Source organism: Nyctereutes procyonoides, unplaced genomic scaffold (assembly GCF_905146905.1).
Source record: "Nyctereutes procyonoides isolate TBG_1078 unplaced genomic scaffold, NYPRO_anot_genome, whole genome shotgun sequence".
Taxonomy (NCBI): domain Eukaryota; kingdom Metazoa; phylum Chordata; class Mammalia; order Carnivora; family Canidae; genus Nyctereutes; species Nyctereutes procyonoides.
The window spans coordinates 27,122,940-27,139,272 of record NW_026575049.1 but is presented as its reverse complement, the minus strand read 5'-3'; the positions used below and the strand labels follow the sequence as shown (position 1 = coordinate 27,139,272).

The following is a 16,333-nucleotide window of genomic DNA, read 5'->3' as shown; positions in this document are numbered from 1 at the left end:
CTTGAAGAGATGGTTCAAGGGTTGAAACTATCATGATTATTCTCCTGGTCCTTGGACTCAATTTCAGACTTTCTAGCTACTCAATGTTCTTCCAGTTTTTGCTCAAGTTGGCCAAGGACAGGTTTTTGTTACTTATAAGCAAATAATTCCAACTAATATACCTCCTTTCTTTTTTTTAATTTTTTTTAATTTTTTTATTTATTTATGATAGTCACAGAGAGCGAGAGAGAGAGAGAGGCAGAAACACAGGCAGAGGGAGAAGCAGGCTCCATGCACCGGGAGCCCGATGTGGGATTCGATCCCGGGTCTCCAGGATCGCGCCCTGGGCCAAAGGCAGGCGCCAAACCGCTGCGCCACCCAGGGATCCCAATATACCTCCTTTCAATAACACTCTCAACAGGTAACTGTCCATTTTTGCTTCCCTAACTTTGGAAACAAGGAACACACTACCTTCAGCATGTTGGTAAGCATCGGATTTCTCCTCACAGGTGGGAGGGAGAGGAAGGCTCTTGGATACAGGGACCTGGGGATAGTTGTGGGAAGGGCTGGCTCCTAGCCACAGCACTGGGCAAAGGCTGGGCAATATGCAAGATGAGAAGTTCTGAAACATCAGATCCAAGGGGCAGGGGGAAGGCAGAGTAGGAACTAGAGTGAAGCATTGGCATCAGAGACCTGGCAAGAGGAATGAGTTGGTTTGAGAGCCAGTGCTGGAACAAGACCAAGAGACAGTGTGCCACAGAGACAGAGGGTAAAGCTAGTTTTAAATGACAACTTGGACTCTTAGAAGTTCTTTCTTACCTTAGATAAAAATCTGACTCTGTAATTCCAACCCATCTTCTTCCGGAACCATGTGTAACAGACTAGTCCTTAAAATATTGGAGGAGAGCCCTTGATCTTCTCTATGTCTTGTCTTCTCCAATCTAAACATCCTTAGTGCTTTTAATTACTCCTGTACAGACTCCAACCAGCTCCCTCCCTCTGCATGTACGTTAAATGAAATGTTCTGAACTGGGACTGTCCTCTTTCTCATTCTGGGCCAACAGAACTTCCTTTTTAGAAGTTTTTTTTTTGTTTTGTTTTTTTGTTTTTGACACTTAGAGATCATTTTTCTGCTATCTCTGAGGATGAAAGCCTCTATTATTACCTTTTTTTTTTACAAAATAAATTCATGTTCACTGTGAAAAATTCATATAATATTTTAAAAAGGCATAAAGTAAGAGATAAAAGTCTCCCTCATTTCCATTTGTATCCCTAAGAATAAATACTATTAACACTTTTCTGGGTATCCTTCCAAACCTTCTGGTAGGCACATACCAATCTTATACCAGAAATATATTTCAAAAATAAAAATGGAATCATACTCTATACAATGTCTTATTACTTTTTCACTCACCAGTATCTAAATGCATTACCTGTAACATTCTCTTGATTTATGAACTATAAACCTTGTCAACTAACTTCTTATATAAGTTATAAATCTGTCCCACAGGAACCATATATGTTGTCTACCTTGGATTTGGCTGCCTCTACCCTTTGTAACTCCTATATAAACATAAATTCCCCAACTGATTAATGTTGACCCATGGGTAGGGACATCTCTATGCCCTTATTCAGCAGAAGTTATAGAAGATGAGAACTTCTACCCTCGGCAACTTAAAGATTTAAAGGTCAACATTTTTTTTTTTAAGATTTATTTATTCATGAGAGGCACAGAGAGAGAGAGAGAGAGGCAGAGACACAGGCAGAGAGGGAGCCTAATGTGGGACTTGATCCCGGGCCTCCAGGATCATGCCCCGGGCTGAAGGCAGGCACTAAACCACTGAGCCATGCAGGGATCCCCAAAGGTCAACATTGTTCAGGGGGGAAAATGATGAGGAGAACAATGGGAAGAGAAATGTAGATAAAATTCAATTTCCTTATCACTTGCAGCCCCGTGATAAAATACCTGAGAAAAGCAGTGTGTGACATTCCTCAAGGAACTCACCTTAATGTTGATGTTTTGTAAGAGACTAAAAATTAAAGACCTAGTCTAGGATTCTCTAAGTCTTCTTTAACATGCAGAAACCCCTTTTAGAGACTTCTGTTACTTCTACCATCTCCCCCACAAAACTTAAAAGTATATGAGTCACTCTTCACAATCGCAGTTCAGCTCCTTCTGCCCACAGATTCTGTGCCCATGCTATAATAAAAGTGCCTTTTTTGCACCTTAAAAAAAAAATTAAAAAAAACAAAGAAACCTCTCATTGTTTTTAATAGCAGCAATATCCATATTATAGGCATTTCACAATTTACCTTCTGATCTACAGAAATTTAAGTTTTCTTCCCTTTTTTTCCAGTCCAGATTAATGTAAAGGATGGTCATGTATGAACCTTTCTACAGGATAGATTATCTGAAATGGAATTGTTGGGTCATAGGTGTATATGTTTAAAATTTTAATGGGACACTCTAAATCATGATAAAATATCTAAAAAGTTCTAGTAAATATTTTTTTGTAAGATTTTTAAAAAAAATTTTATTTGAGGGCAGCCTGGGTAGCTCAGCAGTTTGGCACCTGCCTTCGGCCCAGGGTGTGATCCTGGACTCCCTGCATGGAGCCTGCTTCTCTCTCTCTGCCTCTCTCTCTGCCTGTGTCTCTGTCTCTCTCTCTCTGTATATCTCATTAATAAATAAATAAAATCTTTAAAAAAATAAAATAAAATAAAATTTTTTGTTTGAGAGCTCAGCAGTTTGGCACCTTCCCTCTGGCCCAGGGTGTGATCCAGGACTCCCTGCATGGAGCCTGCTTCTCTCTCTCTGCCTCTCTCTCTGCCTGTGTCTCTGTCTCTCTCTCTCTGTATATCTCATTAATAAATAAATAAAATCTTTAAAAAAAATAAAATAAAATAAAATTTTTTGTTTGAGAGAGAGAGAGAGAGAGCAAGACCAAGAGCAAGAAAAAGGGAAGGGGCAGAGGGAGAGGGAGAAGCAGGCTCTTCACTGAGCAGGGAGCCCAAGGCAGGGCTCCATCCCAGGATCCTGGGATCATAACTTGAGCCGAAGGTAGATGTATAACAGAGTAGCCACCCAGCACCCTGCTAGTAAATATATTTTAAATTCTTCTCAATGAATGGAGGAGCTTGCAAGAAAGTAAGGAAAATCCTTTGAGGTCTAGGGAACTGAGGGAGTGCTGAAGTTGGATTAAGAACAACTTCAAAGGAAGGTAGAAATGAGAGTCCTTTCCTTGTTCCTGGTGTTAAGCCAAAGGCTCTACTGTTCACTGTTCTGCAGGCTTTTGATACTAATGTCTCTATCTAGTTCCCAAGGTCCCCTTCCATTCCTGGTGTAGTGGATGTAATAAAATGGTCTTAGCTGATACCAGAATTTACCATGGGGAGGGTGATGTAGAAAATGTTGGGGTTCGGAGCCTACAGCCAAGAATGAATTCTTGAGACATCTTCGGGGCAAAAAGGTAGTTTTACATGGGGACAGGACCTGTGAGCAGAAAGAGCTGCACTGGGGTTGTGAGGAGCGGCCCATTACATACTTTCAAATTGTAAGAGGGTTAGGGAGAGCGTAAGTCTCTAAGGAATTTTGGAAGCAAGATTTCCAGGACCTTGAGGGAGCTAACTATTGTTGGGAAAAGATCATTTATTGCTGTCTAATAAACCCTTAGTCATGAGACCCTTCAGATGTATATCAGTGGGTCATATGCTTGGGGGATGATTCCTAACATATATAGTAAAACCCAAGTCATGAGATCTTTCAAATGTATCTCAGTAATGTTTGCAGTATGATTGCCAACATGTATCTTAGGGGGTAGAGAAAAAGGAAGTTTTCAAAGAAATTTTTATATGTTAAAGTAGTCTTACAGGATCCTGGGGGTCAGACCAAGATTGCCTTTTGCCCTTAGCAAAGTGTCAATGTTGAGGTAGCTGAACTCCCAGAGGAAGGTCTCTCTGTCTAAAGGACTTGTCAGTGGGCTAAAGGCAGTAGGGAAATTTAGTTTTGTTCTTTTGCCTTTGTTTCCCACATCAAGGGGACTGTCTTTGCTCAGGAACGCACAGCAATTAGCACTTGGTGAGAAGCTTAGTGTCAAAGGCAGAGTGAGGGCTATACTGCTTTGCCTCAGAAATGAGCAGGAGTTGGGGATGGGAGAAAGAGAAGAGAGTAAAGTGGAGAGGGCTTGGGAGGGGGTCTAACTGGTGGATAACTATAGGGTTTGTAAGAAGGGTAACTCACACATACAAAAAAAGAAGAGTAACTCACATCACTGTTCTCAGTGCCACTGTGATAGGGTTTCCCCTCTTCCTACCTCTATCAACCTAGTAATACCTTCTGTCTACACAGGTAGACATAACAGGCCTTTGTGGACAATTTTTTTCCCCTCAAAAATGAGGGGAAGAGGTGAGTTCCATATTTGGGCTGATGCTGATGTTGTATGCGAAGAGCATATCCAGGACAAAAGGGGAGCTCAGTGCCAGAAAAAAACATAAGCCCCCAGAGTTCACAGACAAATGGGGAGAGGATTGGGCTTCAAACAAATCATATAACAAATGCCTGAGCAATCTCTAGCTAAATTCAAAGGAGCAGGGATCCCTGGGTGGCTCAGGGGTTTGGTGCCTGCCTTTGTCCCAGGGCGCAATCCTGGAGTCCCAGAATTGAGTCCCGCGTCGGGATCCCTGTGTGGAGCCTGTCTCTGCCTCTCTCTCTCTCTCTCTCTCTCTCTCATGAATAAATAAATAAATCTTAAAAAAATAAGAATAAAAAAATAAAACTTAAAAAAAATAAATTCAAAGGAGCAGAGTGACTCCTGGTGATATCTGATTGAGTAAAGTTTTTGCATTGTGAATAGGTGATGATATAAAAATATTATGGAAAAAATTGGGAGAATAGGGACGCCTGGGTAGCTCAGCGGTTGAGTGTATGCCTTTGGTTCAGGGTGTGATCCCAGTTCAGGGATAGAGTCCCACATCAGGCTCCCTGATGGGGAGGAGCCTGTTTGTCTTTCTGCCTCTCTGTGTCTTTCATGAATAAATAAATAAAATCTTTTAAAAAAAATTGGGAGAATATTTCATACATCTTAGAGTGGTAAAGATCTTTCATAGTAAGAAATGAAATCGAGAAGCTGTAAAAGAGAAGACCAATAAGAAAAGCTATAGAAGATTACAATTTTCTCACATAAAACACCATAATTAAAGTAAAAAGATTAAATAGTAAATGTTTTTGGCGATGCCTGGGGGCTCAGTGTTTGAGCCTTTGGCTCAGAGTGTGATCCTGGGATCAAGTCCCGCATCGGGCTCCCTGCATAGAGCCTGCTTCTCCCTCTGCCTATGTCTCTGCCTCTCTCTCTCTGTGTGTCTCTCGTGAATAAATAAATAAAATCTTTAAAAAAATAGTAAATGCTTTTGCCAAACATATGACGAAGAATTGAGCATCTACAAATGAATAATAAGCCAAAGATTGAGAACCTCAATCTCAGAAGTAGAAATATTTCTACTTAGAAAAAAACCCCAAAAGACTCAGGCATTTCACAGAAATAGAACTTCCAAAGGATTATAAATATAGAAAAATAGGGGTGCTTGGATAGCTCAGTCAGTTAAACCTCTGCCTGCCTTTGGCTCTGGTTGTGATATCAGGGTTCTGGGATCTAGCCCCAAGCCTCAGTGGGGTCCCTGCTCAGTTTTCCTTCTCCCTCTGCCCTTCCTCTCTACTTGTGCTCTCTCTCTCTCCCTTAAATAAATAAAATCTTTAAACAAAATTAGGGGGCAGCCCGGGTGGCTCAGCGGTTTAGCGCCAACTTCAGCCCAGGGCCTGATCCTGGAGACCCAGGATCGAGTCCCACGTCAGGCTCCCTGCATAGAGCCTGCTTCTCCCTCTGCCTGTGTCTGTGCCTCTCTCTCTCTCTCTCTCTCTGTCTCTCATAAATAAAGAAATAAAATCTTAAAAATAAAAATAAAAAAATAAACAAAATTAGGCGACTTCACTCATAATTAAAGCATTAATACCGAAACAATTAAAAAGTACCATTTCCCCTTCATGAGAACAGCAACAAACAATTTGATGATGCACGACATTGGCAAAGGTACCTGGAAGGTCTCTCGTAGGTTGCTGGTGGGAATATAAATTGGCACAACTTCATTGGAGAGCAATTTAAGATGTACTATGATTTAGTAATTCCACTTCCAGGAGTGTTTCTACAGGTGCACTTGAGCCCAGAAACACATAAACACTAAGATGTTCAAGGCAGAAGTATTTGTTTTTTTAAAGATTTTATTTATTATTTATTTATTTATTTATTTATTTATTTATTTATTTATTCATTCATTCACGAGAGACACACACAGAGAGAGGGGGAGGCAGAGATACAGGCAAAGGGAGAAGCAGGCTCCATACAGGGAGCCCAACACGGGATTCGATCACGGGTCTCCAGGATCACACCCTGGGCCAAAGGCGGCGCTAACTGCTGAGCACCCGGGCTGCCCAACGCAGCAGTATTTGTAATAGCAAAGACTGGAAGCACTTACACGCCTACTGACGGGAAAATGGTTAACGAACTATGAAACACAGGCGTAAGTAAACATGAGAACAGAGTGTGATGGCTCTCCAGGTGCTCTCATACGGAACATTACATAAGATATACTGATGTCAGTATAGAGTCTAATTTAGAGCATAGGACCTGGACTCAAACTGCTCAAGTCAAAAATCCTGGCTCTATGATAACAACTCAACAACAAAAATAAAAACAACTCAGTCTAAAAATGGGCAACATATTTGAATAAACATTTCTCCAAAGAAGTACACAATGGCCAATGAACACATGAAAAGAAACTCAATATCACTAGTCATTAGAGAAATAGAAGTCAAAATCACAATGAAGTACTTCTGGACGCCAATGAGGATAAGTATCATGAGAGAATGGAAAAGAAAAGAAGTATTGGCAAGGGTATGGAGAAATTGAAACCCTCACATGTTGGTGAGAATGTAAAATGGTGCAGTTGCTATGGGAAAATTTGGCATTTCCTCAAAAAGTGTGACACAGAGTTACCATAGGACCCAATAATGCCACTCCTGGCTATATATCTAAGAGGACAGAAAACATATGTGCCCACACAAACTTGTACATGAATGCTCATGGAAACAGCATTATTCATAATAGCCAAAAGATGGAAACAACCCAAATGTCCATCAACTGGTGAATGGATAAACAAAATGTGATCTATTCATATATGGAATGTTATTCAGCCATAAAAAGAAATGAAATACCAACAGATGCCACTACATGGATAAACCTTGAAAACATTATGCTAAGTGAAAGAAATCAGTTATAGAAGGCCACATATTGTATGATTCTATTTATATGAAATGTCCAGAATAGGCAAATCCATACAGACAGAGAAGTAGATTGGTGGCTTGCAGAGGCTTGGGGAGAGGGGACCGTGGAGTGACTGCTTATGAGTATGCAGTTTCTTTTTGGGGGCAATACAAATGTTCTGGAATTACATAGTGGTGATGATTGCAAAGCCTTGTGAAAAAATGAAAAATGACTAAATTGTACATTAAAATGAAGAATTTTATGGTATGCAAATTGTGTCTTTTAAAAATCTTGGCTCTGCCACCTACTAGTTATTTGGCTTTAAGCAAGATAATATTCCTGAGCCTTAGTTTCCTTATCTATAAAATGAGGATAATAAAAGAAGATTGAATGAGTCAATGTAGGGGCACCTGGGTGGCTCAGTGGTTGAGCGTTTGCCTTTGGCTCAGGTCATGATCCCGGGGTCCTAGGATAGAGTCCCACATCAGGTTCCCCACAGGGAGCCTGCTTCTCCCTCTTCCTGTGTCTCTGCCTCTCTCTCTGCATCTCTTGTGAATAAATAAATAAAATGTTTTAAAAAATAATAATAAATAAATGACTCAATGTATATAATGTGTTTAGAAGGATGTTTGGTATACAGTAAACACTCAATAAACATTAGCTATTATGTGTTAGTTGAAAAAACAAAGTGCAAATTAGTGTATATTCTATTGCAGTTTGTGTATTTATACATTAACATTTAAAAGGTTTATATTCCTTGATGTCCATCAGACATTTCTAGAAGGATGTATGGGAAAACAGTGTTGGCCTGTTGGTACAGGGCATAGGGCCTGGCATGGAAGAGAAATTTACTTTTTATTACATATCCTTTAGTATTGTTTGATTTTACCATGGGCACACATTATCTTTTCAATAAAAACTATGGTATTAAAAAAAATAGAATGGGCAACTGATTACATCAATGCTGTACCTCTTCAAGGGGTGGAATCACGTTAGCTCCTCAGTCAGGAGTGGCCAGTGGGCCCCCATAAATAGCTCGCTGAGCCAACTTTCCTCTGGCAATTCCCTTCTGCTTGTCTCTGCCAGGCCATTGGCTCTCAGTTGCATTCCATTCCTATTAAAATCTGCCACCATCCACTCTAACTGCTCAGCTTCTTCTCCTCACCAAGATGGGTCAAAGAGTAGGACACAACTGCTCATCACCTATCACTAGCCCTGTCAGCAGGAAAGGCCATAACCACAACTGGATTTTATATTTTCCTTATTTTATACTTTTAAAATAAAATTTTATTTATTTATTTATTTATTTATTTATTTATTTATTTATTTATTCATTTATTCATTTATTTATTTATTTATTTATTTATTTATTTATGAAAGAGAAAGAGAGGGCATCAGTTGGGGGTGGGAGAGAAGCAAACTACTACTGAGCAGGGAGCCCAACTCAGGGCTCGATCCCAGGATCCTGAAATCATTACCTGAGCCAAAGGCAGACACTTAACCGGCTGAGCCATCCAGGTGTCCCTATTTATTCCATTTTATAGAATAAGATCAGAAAATTTTAAACAGGGATGCCTGGGAGCTCAGCGGTTGAGCATCTGCCTTTGACTCAGGGTGTGATCTTGGGGGTCACAGGATCGAGTCCCGTGTCAGGCTATCTGCATGGAGCCTGCTTCTCCCTCTACCTGTGTCTCTGCCTCTCTCGCTCCTGTGTCTCTCATGAATAAATAAATAAAATCTTTAAAAGAAAAAAAAAATTTTTTTAAACAACCTGCTTAAGTAACACAGTTGATGAGATATAGGACTGAGATTTGTCTGTCTTTTCCATCATGTCCTGTTACTTCTCAAAATTTCACTCCTAAATAATGAGGGGAAATAGGCAGCAGTAAAACATGGAGAAATGAAGAAGGTTCAAGAACTCTGAAGGTGCCATTGATGTAAACTATCATCCTCAGAGGTTTGTGGGGAAGAGTTAGGGGAGGGGAAAAGAGGACAGAACACATACCAATCCAGGGCCTTTCAAGTTCTGAGGACTTTGACTGTAAAATAAAATATACTGCAGGTACAGGTTTAGTTTAATGTCTGACATATCGTAAGTGTTCATTACATGTTAATTATCATCACTACCTCAGGTAAACCTCATAAGAACACCATGATCTAGGAATTATCATCCCTATTTTAGAGTAGGAATCTGAGGTTCAGTGCTCTCTTTCCATTACATCAAGGATCCTGAATTTCAAGCAGATAACTTAAAGCCCTGGAGAAATCCAGATAAAATGCCCACTCAACTGGTGCCTACTGTAGTCGGGAATTACCCTTAGGAAATTTCCTGAGTGTATCAGCCGAGTCTGTAATCAGAAATACCCCAGTTTCTACCCTGACAGCTTCACCATGCTGGCTTTTCTTACCAGATCTCCTAGCCCCTCTTAAATCATCTCTACTATGAAATTTCCAATCATGTGCTCACCTGCTTGGGAAGCATATTCTCATATTCTCTTGCTTGTGATATCCTCTTGACTTGTTTTGCAGCTTTCCTGAACACCAGAGTCTGACCGTGATACTCTGCAATGCAACGTTAACAAAAAAAGGATCATTGCAGCTTGTCAGCTGTGATGAGGAAACATGTACTGTAGATCTCAGCTTCCTATTAATGTGAAAATGGCTGGGTGTATTCAGATCATGCTAGAGGAAGAAGCTCAGGTAAATTCATACATTTACCTGCAGCCAGCCACACATTTGTCCCTTCTACCCATCCAGCAAACATCTACTGAGTGTCTACTATGTGTTAAGCCTATGCTCAGTGCTGAAGGTAGATTATCTTCAAGGAACTCAGTTTAGTGAGAAAAAAAAGACATGCAGTAATAAGTGTAACACCAACTCAATGCCACGCATAGAATTCTCTACAAGTTACACTATAGCCACAGAATAAGAAAAGAGAGGCTTGATGCCTTCAAAAATGCTAAGCAGAGGTACATCTAGCTGCCTTAGTCAGTAGAGCATGTGACTCTTGATCTCGGGGTTGTGAATAAGCCCCACATTGGGTGTAGAAATTACTTAAAAATAAACAAACAAACAAACTATGCAGAATCAGAAACGGTGCTGAGAATAAAAGATCCAGTTCTTGCACAAAATTATAGCTTTTCTGTGGGAGAAGGTTAACACAGACTACCTTAAAGATGGGCCAAGAGAAACAACAGATCATCTATAAAAGGATAACAATGAGAATGACTGTAGAGTTCTCAACAGTAACAACAGAAGGCAGAAGACAATGGAATGATAAAATCAAAGCATTGAGGTAGACTTATGTACCCAACAAACTATCTTTAAGAACAAAGGTGAAACAAAGACATTCATAGAAAAACAAAAACTTGGGGCACCTGGGTGATTCAGTTAGTTAAGCATCTGCCTTTGGCTTAGGTCAGGAACCCAGGATCCAGGGACTAAGCCCTGCTTGGGCTCCCTGCTCAGCAGGAAGCCTGCTTTTCCCTCTCCCTCTGCCAGTCCCCCTGCCTGTGCTCTCTTCTCTCTCTCTCTCTCTCTTAAATAAATAAATAAATAAATAAATAAATAAATAAATAAATAAATAAAATATTTAAAAACAAAAACTAAGGGAAGACACTCATGATAAAGGAACTGCTAAGATTCTCTTTCTTATTCTTTCTCTCTCAATATCTATTTATCTACCTAATATTTTTTTTCAGGAAAAATGATCACACAAAGATAGTCTGAGCATCAAGAAGTAAGCAAATAACATGATAGTTTAAGACCAAACAAAAATTATCTACAATAATAAGTATAATATGTAATTCATAAGGTTTTAAAATAAGAGCTAAAAACACTAGAAAAAATAGCATTTAAATATGGAGATAAGAGATTGGAGTTAAATTAGTCCAAGCTCTCGATTTGTTCAGGAAAGGTAGGTTAAGTTATTAATTAACTTTAGATAAAATTAAATATGAATGAAAGAAATTCAAATGCATATAATAAAGCAAGGTTTCACAATCTTGATACTGTGGACATTTTGGCTGGATGATTCTTTGCTGTGGGGGATGTCTTGTGTGTTGTAGGATATTTGGCAGTATCCCTGACCTCTACCCACTAGATGTTAGTGGCAACCTCTCCCTGAGACATTTATAGCCAAAAATGTCTCTAGACATTGCTAAATGTTCCTTGGGGATGAGGACGAGGATTGTTCCTGTTTAAAATTCAATGCAGGGGATCCCTGGGTGGCTCAGCGGTTTGGTGCCTGCCTTTGGCCCAGGGCATGATCCAGGAGCCTGCATCGGGCTTCCTGCATGGAGCCTGCTTCTCTCCCTCTGCCTGTGTCTCTGCCTCTCTCTCTCTCTATGTCTATCATGAATAAATAAATAAAAATATTTTTAAAAAAGAAAATAAAATTCAATGCAATAAAGAAAAATCTGCAATAAAGAATATAGACAGAATATGTAATTTCCAAAAAAATTAGAATAATATAGAGTAAAAAAAGAAAAAAGAACCAAAAGAACTCTATCAGGATTTTAGTTCTGGTTAGGGTAGAGTAAGCACATCCTACCCCAACTCCCTTTAAATGCAACTAAAAGTCCTGGACATAATGCATGGGATGGCTATCTGAGGACTCTGAAAAGTAGATGATAGCAAGTGACTTAGAAAAGGAAACCAGGGGATCCCTGGGTGGCACAGCAGTTTAGCGCCTGCCTTTGGCCCAGGGCGTGATCCTGGGGACCCGGGATCGAGTCCCACATCAGGCTCCCGGTGCATGGAGCCTGCTTCTCCCTCTGCCTGTCTCTGCCTCTCTGCCTCTCTCTCTCTCTCTCTCTCTCTCTTTCTCTCTCTCTGTGACTATCATAAATAAATTTAAAAAAAAAAAAGAAGGAAAAGAAAAGGAAACCAGAACTCAAAATAAGAACCATATGGCAATGAGTTTCCTGGATTTATTTTTACCTCTTGAATGTCCTGGCTCAAAGGCAACATGAATCCCAGAACTGAGAACCAGGTGAAGACAGAAAGAGATCTAACAGAAGCCCTCTATTTGTGATCTAAGAAGTAAGAAGTCTTAAGGGACAGCAAGAGTGTATTCTCTTGATCCCATCTAGTGAATTTTTTTCTTATCTTTTTTTCCCTAAGATTTTACTTATTTGACAGAGAGAGAGAAAGAGAGCGCACAAGCAAGGGGAGCAGCAGAGGAAGAGGGAGAAGCAGACTCCCTACTGAGCAGGGAGCCCAGCTTAGAGCTCAGTCCCAGGACCCTGGGATCATGACCTGAGCTAAATGCAGATGCTTAATACTCGCTTAATACAGCAAGTATTCTAGTGTATTCACCCATACATCTCAGCAAACCATCTTCCTGAAGCTGCAACCCTATATGGTAGTGACAGCAGCAGAAATGGCAGCTGGATAGGCATCTAAAACTCTGAGGGAGGACTTGTGTGATACAGAGTGTGGAGGGAATCTCTGTCACTTTTGCCCTCTCTCTGTCTTCCTCCCAGTTGGCTATGGAGGCAGACCCAGTCACAGGAAGTATGCAGAAGAGCGGAGAGAATGAAGTTTCAACTTTCCAGCAGAAGACCAGACAGGAGGTACCTTTGGAGGCAAGCATGGGTAAGAAGAGAGAGGTCAAGGAAAGAATCCCATCAAATTGTGTGTGGAAGTCATGTTCACTTGAGCTGCACATACATATGTGCATCTGACCCTAAACAGCACACCAAAGGCTTTTAGAACTGAACTGCAAGGTAGATCACTGCTCAGGTCTCAGATGTGGTTCCTGGATGGCACAGGTGTAGGATGGATCCAAATGGCATTGCAAAAGTTTTGAAAACTGAACTAGCATTGAAAGCACAATCTACAGAAGGCAGAACTTGTGACCTGAACCTAATCTGGTGAATTTCATGCTAAAAACAGAACAAAACACTCCAACCTTCTCGATACATCTAAACAAATCTTATATTTAAAATGCCCAGAATACAATCCAAAATTATTCAACATACAAAGAATGAGGAAAGTTTGAATTCTCAAGGGAAAAAGACAATCAGTATCACCTGCCCTAAAATGACTCAGCTGTTGAAACAATCAAATAAAGACTGTAAATCATTCATTATAACAATCCTGTACAAAGTAAGGGCGAACACTTTGAAACCAATGAGAAAAATAGTGAGTCTCAGCAGGGAAAAAGAAGCTATGACAGGGAACCAAATAGAAATTTTACAACTGAAAAATGCAGTTGAAAACAAATTCCCCCTGGGGCACTGGAGTGGCTCAGTTAGTTAAGCATCTGCATTTAGGTCAGGTCATGATCCCAGGGTCCTGGGATTGAGCCCTGCGCTGGGCTCCTTGCTCAGTAGGGAGTCTGCTTCTCCCTCTCTCTCTGCTGCTCCCCTTGCTTGTGCTCTCTCTCTCTCTGTCAAATAAGTAAAATCTCAGAAAGAAAGAAAGAAAGAAAGAAAGAAAGAAAGAAAGAAAGAAAGAAAAGAAAGAAAGAAAGAAAGAAAAGAAAAAGAAAAGAAAGAAAAGAAAGAAAAGAAAAGAAAAGGAAAAAATTCACTAGATGGGATCAATAGCAGAACTGAGGTGACAGAGGAAAAGAGACAATGAACTTGAAGATAGATCAATAGAAGTTATCCAGTTTGTGTGGTATTTTCTGATACCACATGTGTGGTTCTTCTACACCAATTCTCTGATGTAAACTGAGTATTTGGCAATTCAATTGAGTTCCAGATCTACCTGCAGTTAGTGTCAGATTCCACAAGAACTCAGTCTGACAAAACTATCTCCACTTCAGGTACCAGTCTCAAATGGGGTGCCCAGTTACGCATATTTTTATCTAGCTTTTAACAAATTTGGAGGTTCCAATGACCAACTATCAGGTTTGATAATTCACTAGGATGACTCACAGAAGTCAGCAAAGTACCTTATTTACTACTACAGATTTATTATAAAAGATGCAGCTCAGAAAGATGGAAGAGATAAACAGGGTAAGGCATGGGGGAGGAAGGTCCACGCCCTCTTCAGGCATACCACATTCACAACACATAATGTGCCCAGCAACCTGGAAGCTCACCAAACCACACAGCTTTTATAACTTAATCTCCAGTCCTTCTCTCTTCCCTGGAGATTGGAGAGGGTGAGGCTGAAAGTTCCCATCCTCTACTCCTGTTTGGTCTTCCTGGTAATGAGAGTCCATCCTGCAGCCATCTGGAGCCCCAACCTGAGTCATTCTATTAGCACATCCTGAGGTGTGGTTGAAAGATGTTCATTATGAATAACAAAAGACACTCCCATCACTTGGGAAACTCTAAGGGTTTTAGGAACTCTGTGTAGGAACTGGGGACAAAGACCAAATCTATATTTTTATTATACCACACAATCTGAACAATGTGGAGACATTGAAAATGTTCACTGGAAAAAATGAACAGGGCCTCAAGGACCTAGGGAACAATACCAACAGGTCCAACATCCGTGTCATCAAAGTCCCATAAAGAAAGGAGAAAGAGGGACACTTGGGTGGCTCAGCGGTTGAGCATCTGCCTTGGGCTCAGGGCCTGATCCCAGATTCCCATGATCACGTCCCACATCGGGCTCCTTGCATGGAACCTACTTCTCCTCCCTCTGCCTGTGTCTCTGCCTCTCTTTCTGTGTCTCTTATGAATAAATAAATAAAATCTTTATAAAAAAAAAAAAAGGAGAGAGTGAAGTACAAAAAAAATTATTCAAAGAAATAATCTCTGAAGACTTCCCAAATTTGTCAAAACACATAAACTCACAGGTTCAAGAAGCTCTACAAACCCCAAACAAGTTGAATCCAAAGAAACCCATGCCCAAGCACATTCTAATCAACCAGCTGAAAGATCAAGACAAAGAAAAATATCTTGAGGGCAGAGAGAGAAAAATGCATTACACAAAAGGGGAACTACTATGTAAATGCCTGGATTTTCTCATGGGACCATTGAGGCCAGATGGCTGTAGAACATTTTATAGGGCTGAAAGAAAAGAACTGCCAACCCAGAATATCCAGGAAAAATACCCTTCCAGAATGAAGGTGAAATAAAGACATTCTCAGAAGAAAGAAAATGAAGGAGATTCACTGCCAGCAAACCTATTGTAAATGAGATACTAAAGGAAGAGTTTTTGTTTTGATTTGTTTTTGTTTTTGTTTCAAGTAGAAAGAAAATGGTACCAAAGGGAAGCTTGGAACTTCAAGAATAATGGAAAAACAATATGGGTGCCTGGCTGGCTCAGTTGGTAGAGCCTGTGACTCCTGATCTCAAGGTTGTAAGTTCGAGCCCCATGTTGGGTATAGGGATTAATTAAAAATAAAAATCTTAAAAAAAGAAAGATGGGAAAAAATAGAAATTATAAATTTTTGGTTACATAGAGTATATAATATACATAATAAATATATAATATAAATAGTAAACATATGTGGTTATATATAGTAAATATAAGACTATTTTTCTCCTCTTAATTATTCAAACTGTATATGATGATCACTTTATTTATTTATTTATTTATTTTTAAAATATTTTATTTATTTAGTCATGAGAGACAGAGAGAGAGAGAGAGAGAGAGAGGCAGAGACACAGGCAGAGGGAGAAGCAGGCTCCATGCAGGGAGCCTGACATGGGACTTGATCCCGGGTCTCCAGGATCACACCCTGGGCTGAAGGCGGCGCTAAACCGCTGAGCCACCCGGGCTGCCCTGATGATCACTTTAGAGTACAGTTTAGCAGTTCCTCAAAATGTTACCATAATGAGGACACCTGGGTGGCTCAGTGGTTGAGCGTCTGTCTGCCTTTGGCTCAGGTTGTGATCCCGGGGTCCTGGGATGGAGTCCCACATGGGACTCCCTGCAGGGAGCCTGCTTCTCCTTCTGCTTATATTTCTAAATCAATCAATCAATCAATCAAATCTAAAAAAAAAAAAAAAGTCACCATAATGACCTGGCAATTGTACCCTGGTGCAACTGGCAATTGTACCAACAACCCAAATTGTTGGTTTACATATACTCAAGAGAAATAAAAACATATAGCACACAAAATCTTATACATG

General features: G+C 40.2%; 1 protein-coding gene across 1 annotated transcript in view; it reads right to left on the bottom strand.

The window, feature by feature from the left end:
- The window catches only part of FAM227A (family with sequence similarity 227 member A), a 74,343-nt gene that overhangs the window by 19,963 nt on the left and 38,047 nt on the right, over nucleotides 1–16,333 (bottom strand). The window contains exon 12 of the mRNA XM_055329425.1: nucleotides 9,760–9,854. Within this exon, the coding sequence (XP_055185400.1) occupies nucleotides 9,760–9,854 (95 nt within the window). The remainder of the gene's footprint in view (nucleotides 1–9,759; nucleotides 9,855–16,333) is intronic.